The sequence below is a fragment of the Pagrus pagrus genome, assembly GCF_965226575.1.
Source record: "Pagrus pagrus genome assembly, chromosome: 10".
Lineage (NCBI taxonomy): Eukaryota > Metazoa > Chordata > Actinopteri > Spariformes > Sparidae > Pagrus > Pagrus pagrus.
In genome coordinates, this window is record NC_140194.1 from 19,905,414 (window position 1) to 19,927,424 (window position 22,011).

At 38.8% G+C, this 22,011-nt stretch overlaps 3 protein-coding genes across 7 annotated transcripts; 2 read left to right on the forward strand and 1 right to left on the reverse strand.

Moving 5' to 3' along the window:
• Positions 1-7,347: 7,347 nt before the first annotated feature.
• On the reverse strand, positions 7,348-16,892 carry LOC311264240 (E3 ubiquitin-protein ligase TRIM33-like). 4 transcript variants are annotated; one of them, XM_084364949.1, is made up of 13 exons: positions 14,415-14,546; positions 13,827-13,898; positions 13,436-13,517; positions 13,067-13,241; positions 12,585-12,778; positions 12,300-12,403; positions 11,423-11,600; positions 11,101-11,340; positions 10,634-10,803; positions 10,181-10,304; positions 9,819-9,893; positions 8,722-8,874; positions 7,348-7,646 (listed from the first exon to the last, which is right to left on the reverse strand). In XM_084364949.1, exons 5-13 carry the CDS (start codon positions 12,750-12,752, stop codon positions 7,443-7,445), a joined length of 1,416 nt encoding a protein of 471 aa, XP_084221075.1. In that variant the 5' UTR covers positions 12,753-12,778; positions 13,067-13,241; positions 13,436-13,517; positions 13,827-13,898; positions 14,415-14,546; the 3' UTR covers positions 7,348-7,442. The 4 variants fall into 4 exon arrangements, with proteins under 4 accessions (XP_084221075.1, XP_084221072.1, XP_084221074.1 ...); XM_084364946.1 differs by having other exon boundaries at positions 10,634-11,340; XM_084364948.1 differs by lacking the exons at positions 13,827-13,898; positions 14,415-14,546 and adding an exon at positions 16,831-16,892 and having other exon boundaries at positions 10,634-11,340.
• Positions 14,786-18,325, forward strand: rpl27a (ribosomal protein L27a). 2 transcript variants are annotated; one of them, XM_084364950.1, is made up of 5 exons: positions 14,786-14,956; positions 15,631-15,694; positions 15,781-15,856; positions 16,880-17,054; positions 18,153-18,325. In XM_084364950.1, the coding sequence occupies exons 1-5, from the start codon at positions 14,801-14,803 to the stop codon at positions 18,279-18,281; spliced, it is 600 nt and encodes a 199-aa protein (XP_084221076.1). In that variant the 5' UTR covers positions 14,786-14,800; the 3' UTR covers positions 18,282-18,325. The 2 variants fall into 2 exon arrangements, with proteins under 2 accessions (XP_084221076.1, XP_084221077.1); XM_084364951.1 differs by lacking the exon at positions 14,786-14,956 and adding an exon at positions 14,965-15,068.
• An 827-nt stretch (positions 18,326-19,152) lies between these two features.
• akip1 (A kinase (PRKA) interacting protein 1) lies at positions 19,153-21,989 on the forward strand. The gene is made up of 5 exons (XM_084363980.1): positions 19,153-19,338; positions 20,286-20,477; positions 20,587-20,661; positions 20,750-20,890; positions 21,551-21,989. Exons 2-5 carry the CDS (start codon positions 20,319-20,321, stop codon positions 21,698-21,700), a joined length of 525 nt encoding a protein of 174 aa, XP_084220106.1. The 5' UTR covers positions 19,153-19,338; positions 20,286-20,318; the 3' UTR covers positions 21,701-21,989.
• The last annotated feature ends 22 nt before the right edge of the window (positions 21,990-22,011 follow it).

The following is a 22,011-nucleotide window of genomic DNA, read 5'->3' on the forward strand; positions in this document are numbered from 1 at the left end:
ACCTGTAAGTGGGACCTAGTATTTCTCTCAATGTCTCAAAATTTTTACTTAAAAATTAAACATAAACATATTGCCAAACATAATGTTTCTATTAATCTAATAAAGACACATTTTAATCAATTTTAACATTTTAATGTGTCAGGCAAGTTGTCAAATGTTCATACTCAACATTCCTGCAGAACTTTCACTGATAACAGATTTCCTTTGTTTGTCTAAGATATCATGCAATACAGTATCCACCAGTCATAACTTGGTATGTATGATAAATGTTTTTGTTATGGTTATGTTGAGGCACACAAAGCACTTTTCAAGATTACAGAAAGATTGTTGTCTTAGTTAAATATTGAAAAGGTCAACAGAGACTTGAAGCACAAGAGAAGTTGTGTTTAATTTAACTTTCAACCGAAACCTGTTGTCTAAACCACACCGGGGCTCGTGGAAGGCAAGCCCCAGTCCTTGTGTCAAAGGCCTACTGTACACTTTGCACTGATTTAGTGAGTTAATCTTAATGTTCTTGTTTTATAATTCACAGCTTTTATCTTTTTTGTGTCATTGTCTGGCAGTACTGGGCTTCTGTATGAAGTGTCCTCATATTTGAATCAAGAAACCATTATATTTCCTCAGGTGGTGGAGTTGTTTTTGAACGCTCTGCGATAAGATCTGGCAACTTCACGCTGAGTCCGGTGTTAAAAATCTTCTGGCTTCAAGGAAAAGTCATTTTATTGAAACTGGTCGATGTATTTTAGTGAAGGGGAGGCAGTGATATGATGGGGAAAAAATGTTGATGACTTTGGTTATGTCCGTGAGTCACAGCTCACCAGACTGAAGCAATATAGTAAAGTTGAGTGGTTGAGTGCAGCGTGGACGCAAAACCATGAGAAGGCCAGCAATAAAAAAACACTGATTAGAGCATCAGTCATTCTCCTGACATCAAACTGAATCGATCCAGACGAGCAATCCATTTTCTTCAGCTTCAGCCACCACACAAAATGTGGCACATACAGCCAATAAATCATCCTCCAGTAGCTTCGATTTCACACACTAATGTCAGCCAACGAAATGAATATTCTTTAGACTGAAACCACATTTTTGTCCCCCCTGACCCTCTTGCATGCTCCGTCTGGGCATTTTGGGCCCATTTCCAAACTGGCTTCATTTGATCTGGTATCTGTTTGCATGCAAAGTCGGTGACCCTCTTCCAAAAGAAAGTCTTAAATTTTACCCTCAACTTTAAAGAGGGCTGTCATAACTTGGCTGCGCTTCAGAATTTCACAAACACACTGTTTTGAGCCTTCACCTTGGGTTGTTTTAGTCTATTTACATAGTTACTTTCTGATTATAATAGCTGGAATGAATACCCCAAAACTTATGATCTTCATATGGATCCTTTCAAACATTACATAACTAAACAAGGCTTTTACAGTCTGTTATAAATACTGTGCATTACTCCAAATGTTATTCTTTGTATCAAGAAAGCTGTCAATCAATGTGAGAGTGAAGTAATGCTCGCTTTTTGGAGTTTGTGCCAATCTCTTCTTGTTGACTTTAGGATCATGGAGTTGAACCTTTTAAATACTGTAAAACAAAAGCTGTAATGATACAATGAAAACAGCCTGACCACATTATGTGCGTCCAAATCCGTCAGAACGCACGGCATGCAGACTGGATGGGCTTTTGAAATGTTTATCGAGTTTTGATCTTTCAACGCAGTGATGTTTAGATATCATATACCCTGCGAATCAGCTTGCGTGAGGCTAAATAATTTGTACCATATAACTTAAAGTTTGGGGGGGTTCAGATGAGGACTCGTGGAGAGATTACTATTGCATATTGGGGAAATATGTTCGCCTCAATCATTCCTAATCTTAAACCAGTGAAGTAAGACTTTTAATCAGCCTTGAATGCTGAAACACTTGAGCTCACCGACCTCAATCATCAGAGCATGCACCTCAGGAAAACAACACGCTCCAAGAATACAAAAAATTTAAGAAAATCACTTTTCTTTTCATTCTTCTCATCATCAAAACTTCTCAATAGACATCCCTGTTGTAATCAGGAAAAAACAAATTCCTTTGTTTTACTTCCAAGGCGAGCACACAGTGGAAAGCCTAGCCATCCATGGCAGCTTTTAATCAGGCAGAGAGTGAAAGACCATTTCTTCCTGAGCTGATCAACACGTGGCTGCAAAGAGGCTTTCACATGGGACAACGTCATGTGCCCACTAAACTAAACACACCAAGAGACACATTTTTCTCACCAGCTGCATACACACACACACAAAACCTCAACAAATCATCATCAAAGGGCACCACAGCACATCAGCAACATCATTACATAACGTCTGTGAAGCAGGAATCTGTCTGGAAGCTTTCTGTTTACTCTGTGAAATGAGATTATCTACCATATGTGACATGGGAAAAGTTATGTTGGACTGGAGGTTTCCTCGTGGCTGATAGCCAAACAGGAGATGCCAGTTAAAAACTAAATGGTTGCTGTTATTAAATGTCAGATTATGTGGGCAGCCCTGATACTCTTTTCCACAGATCTTGGAAAAAAACAAATTATCAGAAGTTTTATTTATGTGGCTCTGATGTACAATTATGTCATTTAGTTTGGATTACCTTTCCTCTGACTTGGTTTAGTGACTTTGAGAAACAAAATACTGATTAAAAAAATGTGGGGAAAAAAATTGGATTCAGATTTGACATCAGATAGTTTAGCTTGATGTAGTTGAGGCTAGTTATTTGGTTTATTGCAGCCTAGCTTAGTTCTGCTTTAACTTAACTTAGCCTGCAGGTTATGTGGTTTAACTTAGCTTAGTGATGTTATGTTGTAAAAACAAAATAGCCTAATAATGCAAAAATGCTCATTGTATAAAAATAAATAAGATGACAAATGGAGTTGAAGCATGTTGTTGTAGCTTAGCATAGCTGTTTTATCTTAGCCCTGTTTAGTTCAGACCTAAGCCTAGTTGTTTAGTTTGTAGTTTAGCTGAATTGAGTTGATAACAACAATAAACTTAAAATGATCAGCATACATTTAAGCCCATGTAGACATGACTAGCAAAGACGGTCTAAATTGGTGAAGCTTTGGTTCATCTTTAGCATTGTTGGGTTAGCCTCAGTTTAACTAAGCTTTGTGAGCTATGGTTTAATTGGACTAAATCGACCTAATGATGTTAAAAACAAAATAATACTCCCAAAATCCTCAAATACATTGATAAGTTATGAGTTGAAGCTTGTTTAGTTCAGTGTAGCTTAGGATAGCATCAGAGTTTGGTTAAGTTGTTAGCCTAGTTCTCTCATTTATATCTTAGCCTTAGCTTAACTTACATTGACTTAGTTTAGTTTAATTTAACTTATCTTAGTAACCTATAAGAGTGTTCAGAATAAATTCATGAACTAATATTTTCAGGGTGAAGCTTGTTTAGTTCAGTGTCGCTTAGGTTAGCATCTGAGTTTGGTTGTTAGCCTCGTTCTCTCATTTGTATCTTAGCTTAGCTTAACTTAACTTAGTTTAGTTTAACTGAACTTATCTTAGTGACCTATTCAATTGTTAAGAAAATCTTCATAAACCAAAACGTAGAGTGGAGCATATTTTGTTGTTTAGTTCATGATAGCTTAGTTTAGCGTAGCTTAGTTTGGTTGTTTAGCTTAGCCTGGCACTAAATTTGGTATAACTTGATGTATGCTTTAGTCGGTCTATGTCGCCTAATAAAAACAAAATAATCTAATAAACCCAGAAAGACTGACAAAACAAACATATCAACATGTACAATACAATAAATGTGATAGCCCATTAAAACACCCAAACACAACACAGTATAAAATGGTTGCACAAGATACAGACAATGTGACTTAACCTAAGTCTTTTAATCATAAAGAATAAACATCACATAGGCTGACTTTAAGATAAGTTTTAATGAAAGGGTGCATGCATGAATTGCTTTATGCCACAAAACCAGCAGAGGGTGCTGGTCTTTTTGTGTAAAACATCCATCCAGCAGCTGCAGGTGATGGAAGGAGTGAATACATGGAAAAATCCCTATTAGGTTTATTTGTCTTTTTCCAGAAAGCCAAACAGTAACGACTTTTGATGTTGTTGCAGGAGATGACGATAAATGTGACTTGAGCTGGCAGCTATCAGTCATTTTGACAGAGGTCTCACTTGGTATTTGTTCCAAGGAATCTGGATTAATGTGACTTTGATGTTCAAAATTGCACCTTTAAATACAAAACCCATGATAATCCTTTACTGTCCCGGCCTGTTGGTTCAGTTGAAGTCATTCCTTCCTCACATGAATTCACATCAACATCTTGAACATGTTACTGTATGAACCCTAATCCTGACAGGAACAGGCTGGACTGATGAAGAGCAGAGGCAGCAGCGGTCCGACCCAAAGACATCGTACGACACCCATCATTCTCGTCCTTGTGATTGGCCCCTGCAGCCCCTTTTTCTTCGTCCTCTTTCTCTCCAGTTTGATTCCCAAATTTGGGCATCAGTCGAGATGTTTCTGAGATGTTGAAATTATGAAGCGAAATGACTAATGACTGATGGTGTGCTGGTGGTCATAGAGCTTGGTCTATTTTTATGGCCTCAAAAGCATCCAAATCTCCGTCTTTGGCACGAGAGCATTCTCAAGCCAAAAACGAAAAATTATGTGAAACATTATCTTCTTTTTGTGTTAAATCCTCGAGCTTTTACATTTCAGATACAGTCAGAAATAAGTTAAAATATGTCATTACTCAGCCAACTTCCAAAACTAAGAGGTGCTGTGTATATATCAGCTCTGCTCTCACCTCTGCCCAAACAAAACATCATACACTTATCCCACTCCCAGACAAGATAATTCAAGAAAATAGTGCTTTAATGCAATAACTTATCAAGACTGTAAGAGAGGAAATGAGCCCGAATGACCCTGAAGAGTACCAACCAATCTTAGCGGGCAGCTTTTTGGAGGAATCTTAAACAACAAAGTGATGAATGAAAAATATCAGGTGTCTAATCGTGGCTAATGCATGCTCTTGAGTTTGGTGTAAACATTAGATGTAGGTGTTATCGCTAAAGAAGACCACTGCAGCCGGAGGAGCGTCCTCCTTTATGTGTGATTCACCGAACTTCAGACGATCTTTTTGATGTTCTTAAATGAAACATCTGCTCATTGCAACACAAGAAAAGAGGGAGAAAGAGGGAAAAGAAAGGGGGCAGACATGTGAATGAGGTTTACTGGACTGAATGAAGTGGGTTTAAAAGACACAAGAGGGGAATAAACCTCCCTTTGAGAACATCTCATGGTCAATTTCCCTCATTTTATCTTAACATTAGCCACAGGGCTGCTGGCCCTGAAAACTCCCTCTCATGTTTCTCTGTATATCTTCATTCAATGGCCGACAGTTTATACATCCTAGTGGATGTAAACACAGATCAAAGACACCATACAGACCGGAGTAGAGTGGGTTTTGCAACAGATTTTTATCCATTTGAACCTCTTTTATTAGGTTCATGTAGTAAAAGCACTCCTTTCTTGATAGATTATATTTCATAGAAGAGCATTTTGGCAAAAAGTATGAGCTTTCTGGCTCAAAAGGCAGCCACTTTGTGTTTTTTCCTGTTTGACAAATTACGCTGAGCTGAATCCTGGAAGAACAAAATGTCCTGAAACACTTAAAAAACAAAGAAGAATTTTATGTTGAAGAGCTGAAAATTGAAAACCACAATCAGACACTGAAAGCAGCAACCCTCAGTGAGCAGACCGCTGAGGACTGCAGCAGAGTCCAGGAGAAACAAAGGCTGTCACATCTGCTATGAATCCACATCAGGGCCGATCAGAGGAGATTCATGTTCTGCTAACTCCAAAGAAAACGTGACAGGAAAAGATACATGTACTCTTTTAAATCATGAATCTGACACTCGGTTTAAGTAATCTAATAGTTTCTGCAGCTGTGAGCGTGACAAAGAGACTATTTGTGAAAAGACTCTTGATTTATTAAGACTCTAAGTATTATGACAAGATGTCTTAATAAATGGTCTTAAGTTTCTCAGTTCTGATAAGCCATGAGCAAAGGTTCATCTGTAAACTCACCTTTGTTTATAAATCATGAATAAAGAATAGCAATCCATTATTTCTAAAGTTTTAAAAGTGCAATATGTAAGAATATTAGTTTAAAACATACAAAAAAATACAGAATATCAGAATAACAATCAATCAAAACGGTAGCTACAGTTGGCAGTTTCCCTACTGATTGTCTCAATTTGTTTGGATTATGAATTCTCCAGGTGGCCAATTCTTAAATATTGCCCCTTTAATTGTTAATTAGTTGTTCAGCTAAAATACAATTAAATACATTTTGGTCAAGATGTCCTGCAGCCCTTTTCCATAAAATGAGCAGTCAGTACATTGGAGGGGTCTTCATGATGAATTAATGAGCGAGCTAAAAAGATTTTCCACAACTTGGCATCCCAAACATTTTTCTTATTAACTAATATCAACATTAACATAATTAATAATGCTTAAAAACCCTCAATGTCCTTCTTGGTCTTATTTTGTATATGGAAGGTGAATAGAGTGTATATAGTCTTTATTATAATAATATATAATAATATATATAATATTATAATTATTATTAATAGAAAGAAGAGTGTACTTTTTATTATTTGATTGTGTATTACTATGTTGCCTTGTTTAATTTTCTTATCTATTAATCAATCACTGCTGTCAGGTGCTGCAACAAGTACATTTCACCAGCGACAGATCATTAAAGTCTTATCTTTACAAAGGGTGACATCAGAAAGTGCTGTCTTACCATTTTTCCTGTAACATCACTTATTATGTTGTGTTATGAAACATTCAGTTATGAAACAAAGAACATAAGAACTGTGTCATTTTAATTGAAATGTTTACTTGTGTGGATGTGCGGTGGAAGAAATTATGTGAGTGTTTTTGAGCGATCATTTCCTCGAAGTGATTTTCATTTTTATCTCACTGTGGTTGTCGGGAAATTGACTCCAAGCAGAGAGAGTTAATTACAAAGAAATGTGTCAGTTTTAACCACAGCCTGTGTCCCTGATTGACTTGTGTGTGTTAGATACAAGCACGCCCCCTGGTGGAGGAGATGCACATTAACAAACAACAACAAACAAGAGAATTGACCTCAAACCTGTTGAAAACATCAGAAACATAATGAAGTTTTAATTGAAACCACTTTAGAAAGAAAAATCCTTGAGACTCAGTATTTCTTCTCTGCAAATAAGATATTGATATTTGTTTTATTTTGCTCATTTCAGTCTGCTTAATTCTCCATAATAAGATTCATGAAAATAAAAAAATAAAAGTACAAAATGATTGAAACGGTTTTCAATATCAACACCTGACTTAACGTGCTCTCCACTAATAAATAGGCATTCACAACATACAGCTCTGCACGTATTGTTTAATCTAGTTACAGGTAATATTTCTTCCCACTGAACATGCATCTCTTCTTCCTGTAGTTTTCCTTCCTCTTCCTGCCAAGCCACCGGAGCCGAACTCTGTCCGTTGTGTCCTGGCTGGCCGATGGGAATGTCCGGTCAGGAAAAGTCTCCCTCAGTTTGCTAAAGAAAAACACCTCCAGGTTTCGACCGGCCTGAGCCACCTCTGAGTCCGGCTGCACAGCAAAGAGAGATAAATGTATTTAAAAAAACACAAAGATCAGAAGCTGTTTTACTTACCTTAGTTTAAAACATTATTATCCACTGGTAGTTGACTTAGGCTAAGACACCTGCACACTTTACAGTGGTTAGAAAAACATTTAGAAGATTTTCATTTCTCAACAAAGAATTGTTGTTTGATAGATTGCCATGAAGTTTGGTGCAGACATTCATGGTCTCCAGAGGAGGAATCCTACTGACTTGTGATAACCTTCTGACTTTTTATCTCGAACCATCATCAGATTTAAATTTGATTCTGTCCAAGACATTTCCATTATTGCTGAGAATAATCACTGTGACAAACACAAGTTTATGATGCTTGCACGTTTTGTTCATCAAGATAATCTTCTCAGATGAACACCACCTTTGTGATTTTCGAAGCATGAATGAAATCGCTAGAAGTAAAAAGCTAATGTTAGGCTTTAAACAGACTACATCATGGTCACGTGACTTAAACGTCACCACCACTAAGCGTCTTACGACACAATTAGTATATATGTTTGCTGTAAATTGATCAACCTACAAGTTGTAAAGTCAGAGTTAGAATAAACCTTATTTCAGGCATTTAACCAAAAAACTATTCTCATAGAAAACTCATAGACTTTGAGACGAGGGAACAGGATATGCAAAAACTACAGACTGGACCACTCTCTTACAACCCATATGTATTTCCTTGATTTCTTATAATCGGTATCGGCCCTGAAAAAGCCATATCGGTCGACCCCTAGTTTTGGGAGTCACTGGCAATCCATCTATTGAGTCTTTTAGGTATGAAAATATATTCCAGCATCTAAGACTGCAGACTAAATGTCAGAATCAAAATCAAGCCTGACATTTAATCTTTACTGGCAGTGGACACGGCCTGACTGACAGTCTCTACATAAAGAAATCAAAGTGGAAAAGTGGCCTAGTTTTCTGCTCCATGTGGAACTTATTCCCACAGGCTATAGTGCAGAAATAATTCAATTACACTAGAAATTAGATTAAAGCTGTAAATCCACTCAGATTCCAACGACCTCATGACAAACTTACGTAATTGAACGTAGCACAGTTCTTGAACATCAGCAGGACGTCATCGACAAACTGCTGGGCAGTGAAGTAGTGGAGAGTGTTGCTCTTGTCCAGTTTCCTGCGGATCACTGACAGGTTGATGGGCCTCTTAATGATCTGGTAGTAGTTTCGGGCCTGGAGCACATTCACAGAGATGAGATCATCGTAGCAGAGATTGTTTTTACTTCAATGTCGCGGTTTGTTATGAAAGTTAAGTGGAACATTTTATATGTACAGTACAGTGAGCCAGTGTTTTCTCAGGTAACTTGTTATAAGTATTACATTCTGACATCACTTTGTGCTGTTCCTGCCCTGCAGTGTTTTTAAATGAGGCCAGTAGTTCAGGTCTGCAATTACTAAGTTGTTTTTTATAGGTCCCTTTGTTCCATTCGATCAACAGTACTTGAAATGAAAAAGCCTGGAAGAAAAGAAGCAATTTATCAGGATGAAAATTAGGTGAATTTGATGTTTGCGACAGAGGCATTTTTTTCACTTTTGGTTCATGTTCAAAAGGAGAAATATTATCTCTTATTTTGTAGACAGACATGTAATGTTGACATGTTACTCAAAAACATCTTGCTGTTAACAGTGGTGTCATATAATCCTGATCCTGATGGTCATGACATGAACATAGTAAAAGTGTATCATTGAACTGCACAGGATTAGTGATGTATTTTATGTTATATTATTGTTGGGTATTAAAATGTCAATATTGTATTATTAATTGTCTGATTTTCTTTCCCTCATTGTGGTCCTGAAATGTTTTAATCCTGGCTGAAAACATATGAAGCACTTTTTAACCTTGCTTTGAAAAGTAAAGTATAAATAAAGTTTATTATTGTTACTATAAAAACACATTGTAACTTTCTAAAGTAAGAGCTCTATCATGTAGTTATTATACATATTCATATATTATATTATTATTATATATATACTGTATATGTATACATATTGTACAGTTTTGCACTGATATATGTTATTCACTATTTTCAGGGTGATTTATTGGATGTGATTTGTAAAGAATAAACATGTTACAGTATTAAAGAGTAAAGACTTCAGTGTAAATCTGTTGGACTGACCAGAGGGCTGACAGGTTCATGGAACGGAGCGCTGAGTGTGTGACTGTACAGCAGCAGAGTCAGCTTCTCACACCTCTGAACAAAAAACACAAAAACACACACGTCACTAAAAACTTCCTGTTCATCTCCTCATGAGCTGATATCATATCAGAAACAACTGTTGAAGAGAGCTGTAGAAACAACAAAAAAACAACTTTGTGTTTTATTTTTTTCACTTTGAATCCATTATAAAATAACTGTTTGCTTCATGTTCCCTGATCTCATAAGCACACCTTAGTCGAGTAAAGACATTAATACTTTTTATGGATAGTACTCTTATATCTGATGAGTGTCAATCAAACTGATTCCTCTCTGAAGCTCACCCTCTGGTCCTGATTGGACAGTGCATACAGAGCTTTGACTCCCCCGCAGGAGTTCATGTTCTCACAGTCGTAGGTCTCCATGGGCTCCTGGTCAGATCTGCACAGCGTACACACCCAGTCACCTCTGTAGGACACACAGGTTTTTCAATAATTCAGAGATGAAAAATACAGTGTCACATTACTTGACCATTTATAATTGATCACTTGTGTAGCCAGAGCCTGATTTTTCCTATGACCCATAACAAAACTCCACTGTCTTTCAAATAGTAGTAAAACCCAGAAACCCAAAGAGTATGCAGGCCTGCATGTTAATGGGCATATTAGTGGAGTATTAATTTATTATTAGACAACACATTCTCTTTTTCAGAACAAGGGCTGAAATCTGAATAGTTTGTGCATGTAAACAAAGTCAGTGATTGTCAACATAAACGTGTGTTCAGCTGCAGCACTTACAGTGGGAAGCTGTTGAGAGGAGGTAGGTGACAGACCAGGTGGTAAACTTTGGGGCAGCGGTCACAGCAGAGCAGATCTCCACCGTTCAGACACACAGCACAGAAATCTTCACTCTCCATCTCCTCAAAACCTGGTCCAGGTTCAGGCTGCTGACTGGAGGAGCCCTCCACCTTCAGTGAGCAGCAAAGACCAGGTTTCTGATCCTGACTGTCGTCCACTTGAACTAAATCAACTTCACATTTAGTTTCCACTTGAACTAAATCAACTTCACATTTAGTCTCCACTTGAACTAAATCAACTTCACATTTAGTTTCCATTTTAACTATATCCTCTTCAGATCTAGTTTCAGCTTCATCCTCCAGCTCCAGGCATGGATCTTGATCTGCCTCTGGTTCTGGATCAAGCTCGATCACCAAGGTTTGCTCTGGATCTGGATCCAAATAAAAGGTTTCTGAATCGGTTCTCACATCTGGGTCCCATTCATCAGATCCAGAATCCAACAGGATGTACGGCTGATCTGGATTAGATTCACAGTCAAAGCCCGAGTCCTGCTCTGGTTCTCCAGAGGAGGAGGAGGTGTCAGGACAGTATGGTTCAGTCCAGGAGGTCAGTGTTGAATCTATTTGGCTGAGATCAGACGATTCTGCTGGTTTGGACTCAGCTTCTACTATCTCCAAAAAGTTTTCCTCATTTTGACTGAAACCATTCTGCAGACGGGAGCAAAGAGAAAAAAAGTGAGCTCATGCTAATCATTGACTCACATTAAAGTGTGTAGACGTTCATCTTTACCTGTTGATCCAAACAGCAAGCCTCACTGTGGAGCTTGGCTTGCGTGTGGCATGGCAGTCTTACCAGAGACACCACAGGCTGCAGAGACGATAAAAACACAGACTGGAAGTTCAGACGCTCCAAGCTCACAACAGGTATGCAGGAATTACCCAGAATCCTTTGAGCCTCTGGGTGAATCCTGTGGAAATAAATGAAGGTTTGGGTGACTTAGGCTGGATCACTGTCTCTCATGGTACCTGCCAAAAAATTGGTGTATATGGGCTGATATATCAATACTGGAAATGTTTACCTCCTAATATCGGTTTTGGCATCGGCCCAAAAATCTAGTCTCAGTCAGGCTCTAGTTACTTCACATAAATCCCTTTACATCCACAAACTATCATCTGTTTATAAGACATTGGTGTCTGCACAGACGGACATGTTAACAACTTTTTCCCGGCGCATATAAGGGCAGATGATGAGCAGATTTGCCCCATGCATTAATTAGGTACTGCATGTGATATACAGTACTTCACTCAAAAAATATATTCTTACAAATGTGTGAACACGTGTGTATGCAGACACCCAAATAAAATGAAAAACTATGTGTTAATTAGTTGGCTTTAGAGGTGCATGTTAAAAGGTTTCTTTAAATTTTAACAGAGCCAGCCGATCTGTTTCACCTCTTCTAATCATTACGCTCAGCTAAGCTGATCTCCTTAGGCTCCGGCTCTGTACTAAATGCCTATATATAAAAGTGGTGTCAATCTTCTCATCCAAACAAAAATAAAGAAAAAAGAAAAAGCAGAAAGGCCTTTTCCTCAAAAAAAATACCATGAATACATTTTCCTGTTGTGTTGTTACGAGAACATGTTCTCCATGTTGTCATTCATTTTACCTTATTCTCTTTAATAAAGCTGCTACATCTTTCCCAGGTTGTCTTTGTCGTTTTTCAGATGGAGATGGCGCTCTGCTTTTTCCATTACAAGACTGGTTAGACTCCTTTAAAAGAAAAAAAACAAGAGAGGTTTAATGCTGCTCTCACCATAGCAAATGTTTAATGAAATATCAATAACCATTCAACAATCTTCTCCCACTTCCTTAACACTGTAAATCTCATGCAGTTGTGGTGATAACCATGTTAATCATTAAAGCCTCTTCTAACAGTCTGTGTCTGTATTACATGTCCTGCTGGGAGGCTTGGCTCCTCTGCTGCAGTTGCTGGATGTGAACCAGTCTCAGTTGGGAAGCCCTCCAGTGCCAGCTGTACTCTTAACCTGGCTACCAGTGGTGACAGGGTGGCCCTCCTGTGGGGGGAGTAGCCATGGCGCCTGTGAGGCAGGTGTGCCATCTCCAGGAGATCGGGGGCCTCTTGGGCTGAATAAACAGATGAGAAAACACAGAAGAAGCTGCTGGTTTGAAATCTCCTGTGTGCTAAGTGTTTGACGGCGAAATACAAGAATCAAAACAAACAAAAAAACACCTAATAAACGGTAGCAGACGCAATAGAGTTACCATTTGACTGCTCATTTGTGCAAGAAAAACAATATCTCTTTTTCAGTCAATTTAAGTCAAATGAATGATGATAACACGTACAACAAAAATACACAAGACAGTATCATCTTAAAGGAATCAGGTTTAAGTTGTATCATAGTCGTATCTTACCTGAAAGTGAATGTAAGCAATTAAAAAACAAGATGTCTGCTTCAGAAAGCCAGGTGAATGCGTCTCCAGGTGGATGTGAGCAGAAGAAGAGAGGGATGGCACCGTTCCATGTGTTTAGTCTCCAGTGGGACACAGATGATCTGATTGGTGGAGAGCTGATCCAACACTTTTGTCCCTGGATATTTCAACACTGAGTCACTGCAAGCAAGTGTATCATGTGAAGCAGGTTTCAGAGCTCATCATGTGAGGCTATTATTTGTCTTACACTGTCACCAGGGGATTCCAGGAATAAAGCGACATACAACAAACATTAAACAAACTTAAAATGATGTACACGCACTTAAGAAAAATACACATACAGGTACTCACAGGTTTGATGAATCCGGTCACGTCTCGATTGTGAAAATCTTTCCTTCAGTTGGATGTACAACAGTGTTCACTCCCAGTTATTCTGACCAATGACAAGTTACAGGCTGTAAAGTTGACTCAAGCTTTGAATAACAGACAGCAACTGTATGTAAATCAACATTCACTCTGTCTGATGCGGTAATACCTGGTAACCTGACGATGCAAAAAGCAGCACAGTCAACCCATTCATGTGTTTTCTATTTTTATAACCCTCTAGTGAGTCTATAATTTAGTCCCACGTTTACTATTCTCCATGAAATAGACCCCAAAAATGTCATCATATGGCCTGCTGTGTGAACATTTGTTGGCGTGCTCATATTTAGACAACACCCCTGCCAGCCTGGACCCTCACCAGTATGCATTCAGAACCAACAGATGCACAGAAGATGCCATATCCACTGCCCTCCTCTCAGTCTCCACACACCTGGAGAATAAGACCAGCTACATCAGAATGCTGTTTGTTGATTTCAGCTCAGAATTCAATATAATCTCCCCCATGAAGCTGATTGGAAAAATTCACACCCTGGGCTTGAAATGGATATTTCTACCCAGTCGTCTGAAAGAGAGCATGCATTGCAAAATATCTGTGCTGTATACTGACAATTGTGTCATTTTTCTCCAAAAGTTAAGGAGCAGTTTGCCACAGATTGTCTCCATACAGTATTCTGTAATGGAAATATGTATATATGTGTGCTTCAAATGTGGCTATATTTTGTTGTTCGATATCTCTATGAAACATAAACAAATGAATTCAAGCTGTTAGATAAATGTAGTGCAGTAGTGTGAACAATGAACATGTCTGATGATGCAGGAAATGCAGCCTGTCCAACTCGTTTCTGTCACAGCTGACCTGGTTTCTCTTAATTTTCACACAAGATACACAGGCGTAACCCAGATGAGGTTTCAGTGTGCACATACATATATCATTATGTGTTACTACCAGTGAGTAGAAGTCATAAGAGAAGTAGGTTGTGGTGGGAAGCATGTTAATAGGCTGTGTATGCCTAATAAGGAAGGAGGTATCTGAAACAAACACCATGCGTGCTCAGTCATCACTACATGGAAAAATGTATTTATTCAGTCACTTTTATTTGAACAGGTAAACACAGTGGCACCTCATAAACATGTTGTTATAACAACAGTGTCCTGTTTACATGAAAGTAGCCTAAAGTGGTGAAATAAACAGAAACAACAATGAAAGTAGACTGCTTAAATTATATTCAGATCATCAATAATATAATATGATATATAAAATATATAACAGAGATATTACAGCTGACAGCAAAGTCTAAGAAGATTAGACAAGACAATTATTTGAACATAAACATGATGCTTATAAGTAGGCGTTGGGCGGCTGTACTTCCGTCAGCCATCACTGAGCGTCGCTGTGTATTTCTTTGCACTTTGTTGCCAGGAGCCAAATCTCGCACAAAACCGCGTGGTTTCCAAATCCCGTTCCTCTTTCAACTAGCCTCCAAGATGGTAGGTGTTATCATGTATCCCTGTGCTCTGAAATTGGGTGAAATCTATGCCCATCCTTGTTAATTCGTACAGCAAACTATCATCATATGGCGGTTTACAGTATGTCCATATCGTACGGTCACTTACAGGGCGTTATTATCGTCATTTATTAATATTATGGGTATTTCTGAGCGGTTCCATATATGAGAGCTCGGCTCTTCATGGCCCATGGCTGAAGCAGTTACCCAGTATGGTCCTGTCTGTAGTTACTCACATGTGCTAACCGCGTATATTATACCTTGGTAAATGTGACAAAGGTAGTCGGGGTTAAAAATGCAAAAGCAATTGTGTTTAATTTGCTAATCTTTCATGCTGTTGGACGAGCTAAGCATTGGAAGCACCGGTAAATGCAGTTGAATTAGCATTAGCTTCCTGGGATGCTAGGCAGCATGAAACCAGTCAGTTACAAAGCAACGCGGCTAAACCTTTACTAATTTGTTTTAGGGAAGAAACGGCATGCGAACATACGTTTTTAATTTGAATTCATTAGTTAATTAGTTTTAGATTGTCAAGGCTGTTTATACATCGACGTTACAGGTTATTTGGCTAACGTAGCTAGCTCCACGGGCTATGATTGTACCACGATTGTTAAAGCCTACTAGTTATTCTAACTTCTATCAAACCTGTCTCGACAGCCCACCAAGAAGACCAAGACTAGGAAGCTCCGAGGACATGTCAGCCACGGACATGGTCGCATTGGTGAGTTTTGGTGGTCATAGTAGATGTGTAGTTTTCTGTCGCTGCATTTGTGATACGTGGTTAACATGAACTTCTCCACCCTACAGGCAAGCACAGAAAGCATCCTGGAGGTCGTGGTAATGCTGGTGGTATGCATCACCACAGAATCAACTTCGACAAATAGTAAGTGCTGCATGATGACATTCTGGACATGTGTTGTTTTGGAGAAAAGTTAATGGAGTCCTGATAACTTGCCAATGGGCTGACATTAGCCTGTGCACTACCTGTGGGTTTGACTTAGTAATAGCTGATTGTGTTGCTCAGCTTTTGTATCTGAATGAAAGCAGATCAGTAAATTGAAGTGCAATATTCTGACATTGTATAGATGGATGTTTATCCGTAGTGTTGCTGTTAGTGTTGCCCATTTTGCATTTGGTCAGTAATTATCAAAAAACAATGGTGTTTGTACCACAGGCTAAAAATGGCAACATTTAGGGCAGAACATTTATTAAAAAGGTTTTTTTAGTAAGACTATTAACAAGGCTTGCGTATTGTATGGTAAGCACAACAGTAAGTGAATTTACTTCTGAAGGAGGTGTCGTGAAGAAACACAGCTGGTACTGGTGTTTCAATACTGCAAAACACGCTCAAATTCCTTGTATTTATAAACACATTTGGCCAATAAAGCTGATTCTGACTGTAGAGGCTAGAGTCTCATCCTGACACTAATCATTGTCTTGGTGTGCTAGAGTTCTCTTAGAGTGAAGACTGGTCCTATTCACCGACTGGCTCTTTGTAGGCCAGTCAGCCACATGGGCAGTTACACACTAATGTCTTTTTCTCAGTCTGCTGTACTCGCACTGATGCTGCAGCCCCAGTTAATCAAATTTGGGGGACTTAAAAGTACCTGAGGAAATGTTTTTAGAAATGATGCATGCTTAGAAAAATGCCATGTTTCTTTCTAAGCTAATTTTGTCTTTGGCTAAATGAAATGGTGTGAGGTTGTGTCCTTAACTATGTGTCAACTCTACAAAGATTGCAAGACAAGCTGCACCTAAAAATATTTACTTGCCAAAGTGTTATCTTTATATAGAGCTACAGAATACAACCAACAGTTTTCCAGTTAATGTCCTCTAGTCACTGTTAATTTTGCCAACCTGAATAGACAGCAGTTGACCTTTGTCTGTCCTTCCTGTGTCTCCTCAGCCATCCTGGGTACTTTGGTAAGGTGGGTATGAGACATTACCACCTGAAGAGGAACACAACCCACTGCCCCACCATCAACCTGGACAAGCTGTGGACGCTGGTGAGCGAGCAGACCAGGGTCAACTATGGCAAGAAGCCCGAAGGACCTGCACCCATCATTGATGCTGTGCGCGCTGTAAGTGTTGGCAGATATTTTCATTACTGAATAAATGTCTCCAGCCTTCATCACTCATAAAACAATGGCAGAGGGTGATTGGGTCAGTTGGATTTTGGATGTCAACTCTCCATGTCTTGATTTTGCTCACTGGTAACTGAAGCCCAGTCAAAGTTGGGGCGTGTCTGTGTGTTATGGATGTTTCCCTGGTCATCGTCTTTGACTAAGCTAGGCCAAAAGTTCCTATGAAACGGTTAGTGGAGTGCTATTTGCTCCGGCAGCATCCCTGTCTTTATACATCCAAGGCAGCATCATTAAAATGTAAGTGTTTATAGGACCAAAAATGGCACATGTCCCCAATTGCTGGATGAGTTGACTTATAATAATAAAATAATTCATTTTTGCTAACTCAAATGTGCAAACTCCAATATGGATTAATAAGTATATTAAAACAATTTAAAACATCAATTTGGACTTAATGGGAACTTTATCAAGTGCGACTCCCTGTACTGGATGCACTGTTATTGATCTTGTCTCTGACAAGCGTATTTCCAAAGCTGGCTTTGTTCAATGAGCGTTTTCAATTTTTGCTATAGACATGGAAAGCTTAAATCTCAGATCTAAATCTTTAATTCTGTCACTATATTTCTGTCCCAACCTAACATGTAACAAGTTGTATCCACTCTTGGAGTACATATGCAAACAAATACAAACAGGAGAATAGAGTGATAACTCGCACAGCAATGTATTCAGATGTCTGAAAAGGAATGGCTGAACTTTGCATTGGGTCAAGATTTGTTGAATGGTCTTGCATACACCACTGTAAATGTGTTGCTGGACATTGAATTCATTTTATGCATGTTGTTGAAAACAGTAGTTGACCCATTATCTTGCAGAGTTTGTGTCCAGTTCCAGTCCTTGTTAACAGATGCTGTGAAAATACTGTGACGCAAATAGTTCTTGATGAGCATGGTAGAAAATTGCAACTTAACCTACTGTATGCCATGTTTTTTTGTACATAAATTTAGCACAGCAGCATTATGTCAGTTATAATGTTCTTCATGCAGATGTGGTTGGTGGTTATCCGGTTGTACTAATATTGCATTTTGAATTTCACAGGGTTACTACAAAGTTCTCGGCAAAGGCAAGCTGCCCAAGCAGCCCGTTATTGTCAAGGCCAAGTTCTTCAGCCGAAGGGCCGAGGAGAAGATCAAGGCAGTGGGGGGAGCCTGTGTGCTGATGGCATAATGCTCTTGTCAGTGTTTTTCCAAAATAAAATGTATAAATGGGAACTACATGTTTGTTTTTGTCTATGCCTCTAATGCCCTTTTTATATACGGTGTGATATGTGCTACATTTTGAGCTTTTGCTCGCAGTATTTTTTGCTTGCTTGATAAGCTCCACTTAGATATTGACAGTCTTTTTGAATACTCTTCTGCTCAAATGAAATAAATAAGTATAGTCATTAGTGGGGTAAAATATTTTTTTGGCTGAGTAACTATTTTTTTTACAGCCACTTATCACTGCAGTTATAACTATTGGTTACATGGATGACAGCATCCAGCATGATATGTAAATTACTGTCATGGACAAAAAAATATTAACATTTGAAAACTGATATAGGAAGTTTGGAAAGAGATGGCAATGGTCTGCAACCTTTTTAGCTTGTAGACCATTAAAAAGACTCTTTCAACTCCTTGATCCCAGGGTTTGCATCTATGAGCAGTCTAAGCACTGACTTCCCGTCCATTGTTGTATTTGAATATTTAGAGAATACTGTAGATTGAAAACTAACCCGGGTTTCTAGATCAGGCTAAGAGAAAAAGGTCTATGTTTAGTTTAAAGGCATGTTTTTCTTACTGAGTTCTAGTCTCCAAAATGGGTACAGGGAAAGCTGACCACTTAAAATTAGTGAGACTTTTAAAAACATTGAGGAAAGATAAGTGTTTTCATGAAATAATTTAGGTGGGGTTTTTTATTATTATTTTTAGAAAATGACATGATTGAATTTCCTTCCAACATACATCTGAGGAAGAATAACTAAGATGTAAAAAGATCATGTCCACGTGACTTTGGGTGTTTGGGTCCTCCAACCAGGGGGCGGGGTTTAACATGCAGGATTTCCTGTCCTGTCACTTGAAAGCAGCACGGCGGCGGTGTGAAAGCTGAAGTTTGCAAACGAAATGAGGAAAACACGAGAACTACGTGCACACTGACTGAATGAAGAAGCGCTGTTTTCTCTGAAAGCTTGTATTTATGGTTGTATTTCCGTTCGGAGCCGCCCAGCTCTCCGTGAGTTGATCAGGTAAATAGTAAATAATCTCTGCTCGAGGTTTGTTGTCGGCGCGTAGAACGCTAAAGTTATCGCGACGACACGTTGACAGAACGCGACGTGTGCGAATGGAACGTTAGAAGGTCTGTGTTCTAAATGAAGGTGACAGTGACCGCTGATTGGTTAAAATTGAAAGTGAGAAACAAATCTTCCGCTTTCTACTGTAGTTCAGTGGGGCGTTAATCTTCACGCATGCGCTGTGTACCAGCATTGACTTGTAGCCTACTACACAACATGGATATTTGTTGTCTTTGATCAGGAGTTTGTGAATTAAACCGCCAAACTTTGACGATAATGCATTGATATTTCACAGATAATATAATCCATTTCAAATGTTATTAATTTAAATATGAATTGACATCTAATTAGGCATGCGACTTTATGTTCTAAATTAATCCGTCTATTAGTTTTGCAATTTAACGCTTATTTTGCGATTAAAAAAAGTGAAAAATGTCCATCAAAGTTCTGTCAAAATGCTTATTTTTTTCTTTAAAAAAATATAAAAACAGGGCAGAAGGCAGGAACTACCATAACATTTGCATGTTTGCTTAAAAATAGTGGATTATCAGATACTCAGATACTGCGGTTCACGACTTTTAGTGAAAATGTTCATTGTTGCATTTTATTTTCACTAAAAGAAAATACATACATTGATGATGATGTTGAGGGGAATAATTGTTAATATGTTGTGACGCATTTTACTTGGGGTCTATTCTGGGGTCTATTCTGGGCCAAGACCCGTCCTCCATCCAAGTTTCATGGAAATCTGTCCAGTAGTTTTTGTGTAATCCTGCTGACAAACCAACCAACAAACAAACATACCCAGGTGAAAATATAATCTAGGGGTAGTAATACTAGTTAGGAATATTTCAAGTAAAAAGGAAACTGGCTGAGTGCTCTCTGCTTGTTCCTCCTCTCAGGTGAAGGGCACCTGAGGTTCACTTGACTTGTTCATGGCGAGCCAAGCCTGGCTGGAGTCTTCTCTGCGGCGCTCTGCCAGTCTGGGCCTGGAGGTGCTGGAGCGGGCCTCCAGGCGGAGTGTAGACTGGACAAGCGCAGCAGCATCCCAGACCCCCACTACTACAGACGAGGACACAGAAATCCCTGTCAAGGTGGCAGCATTTTTTTTTGTCTATTAACCCCATCATTAAATTAGGATCCTTTGCTGTGTTTCATTTGTGCTCATCTTTTTTCATTTCTCATGCTCTTGTCATGTATTAGAGAAGACACAAAGAGCTTGATGATGTCTTTGCAACTATCGCAGACTTCATGGCACAGACGACCCATCAGTGCAAGGTCAGTGATTATTTGCCTGCACCCACATGCTTTCAGCTACAGACATGTAGTATAATGAACTAAAATGTAAATATTCTCCGTGCTACAGAGGTTTTATGAGTCTGGCTGCTGCACTGCACCCACTGACACTGAGAGGAGCCACGTGTCCAGGTTTCATACACGGGCAGCAGCTAGAACGACGACACCTGCACCGTCAGCCAGAAAACATGCAAGGGCTCCATCCAACAAAGTAACAATAATCTACTCTCCTGTAAAGCGTTCATCTTTATTTTAGCTTATTGGAATCATTTTTCTCACCGAATTATGAAATTGCAATTTCAATACTCACTGGTATTTTAGACTTTAGTCCTGAGAAAATAATCTGGATCTTAAGTTTTCTCAGTTTTCTATGTTCTTCATCAGCCACGTGTTTATTTCATCTTTGCCATTTATTGCACCGGGGGGTTGAAAGTGACTGTGTAGGGCATGTAAGACCCGTTTGAACTTAATAATGTAGTAAAGCAAACCAAAACAATGAGCTGAAACCTGCAAAAAGCCGGCAAGTGTTGATTCACCAAAACTAAAGTTGACTGTGAAAGGCTCCTCCTATCAATAATGCTTCCGAGACTTAGTCTTGTCTAGTCTTAGACTTAAGAATAGTGGATCTCAAAACTACCCAGACACATTTACAGACGAGAAATAAATGTCCAGAACTTCTTGTAGAAAAAAAAACATTATTCAGTTTGTATTTTGAGACACATATTGGTAGTTTTGTATCAAATCCTATGGGACTGCAGATTTCTTGGAGGCTGTGTTTGTAAAATCCTTCTCATGGCTATAAATGAAACGTTACTCATTTACCCACTATTCAGCTGTGTTGCAACAAAAGTTCACCTCTCTTTTGTCACAGGGTCGTGTGTCGGCAGCAGGTGAAGATTTCTTCATCGAGGTTTCCCCAGGGACGTACGCCGTCACTGCTGGCCTGCCAGAGTCACAGCAGCAGACTCAGCTGGTCAGCGTCAAAGCTGGAGAGAGCATCGACCTCACCTTCAATCTCTGACACCTCACCGGATTCATAACTAAACTGACCAATGCTATTTAGGCTGTTTGTGTGTTTATTGCCCGTTTTTTAGCTGATTTCTGCTTTAAGAGATTTTACATCTTTATTTTGCAACGTGTTTTAATTGCTGCATATTGAGAAGCCATATTTTTATTGCACTTATGAGTATTTTATTATATAGATTGTGTGTCCAAATTCTGCCCTAAAGACTCATGTATTTCAGTATTTTTACCTGCACTAATACCATATCAGTGTATTATTTGTATTTGAATAAAGTATTTTTATCATCTTTTGTTTGTTTTTACCAACCT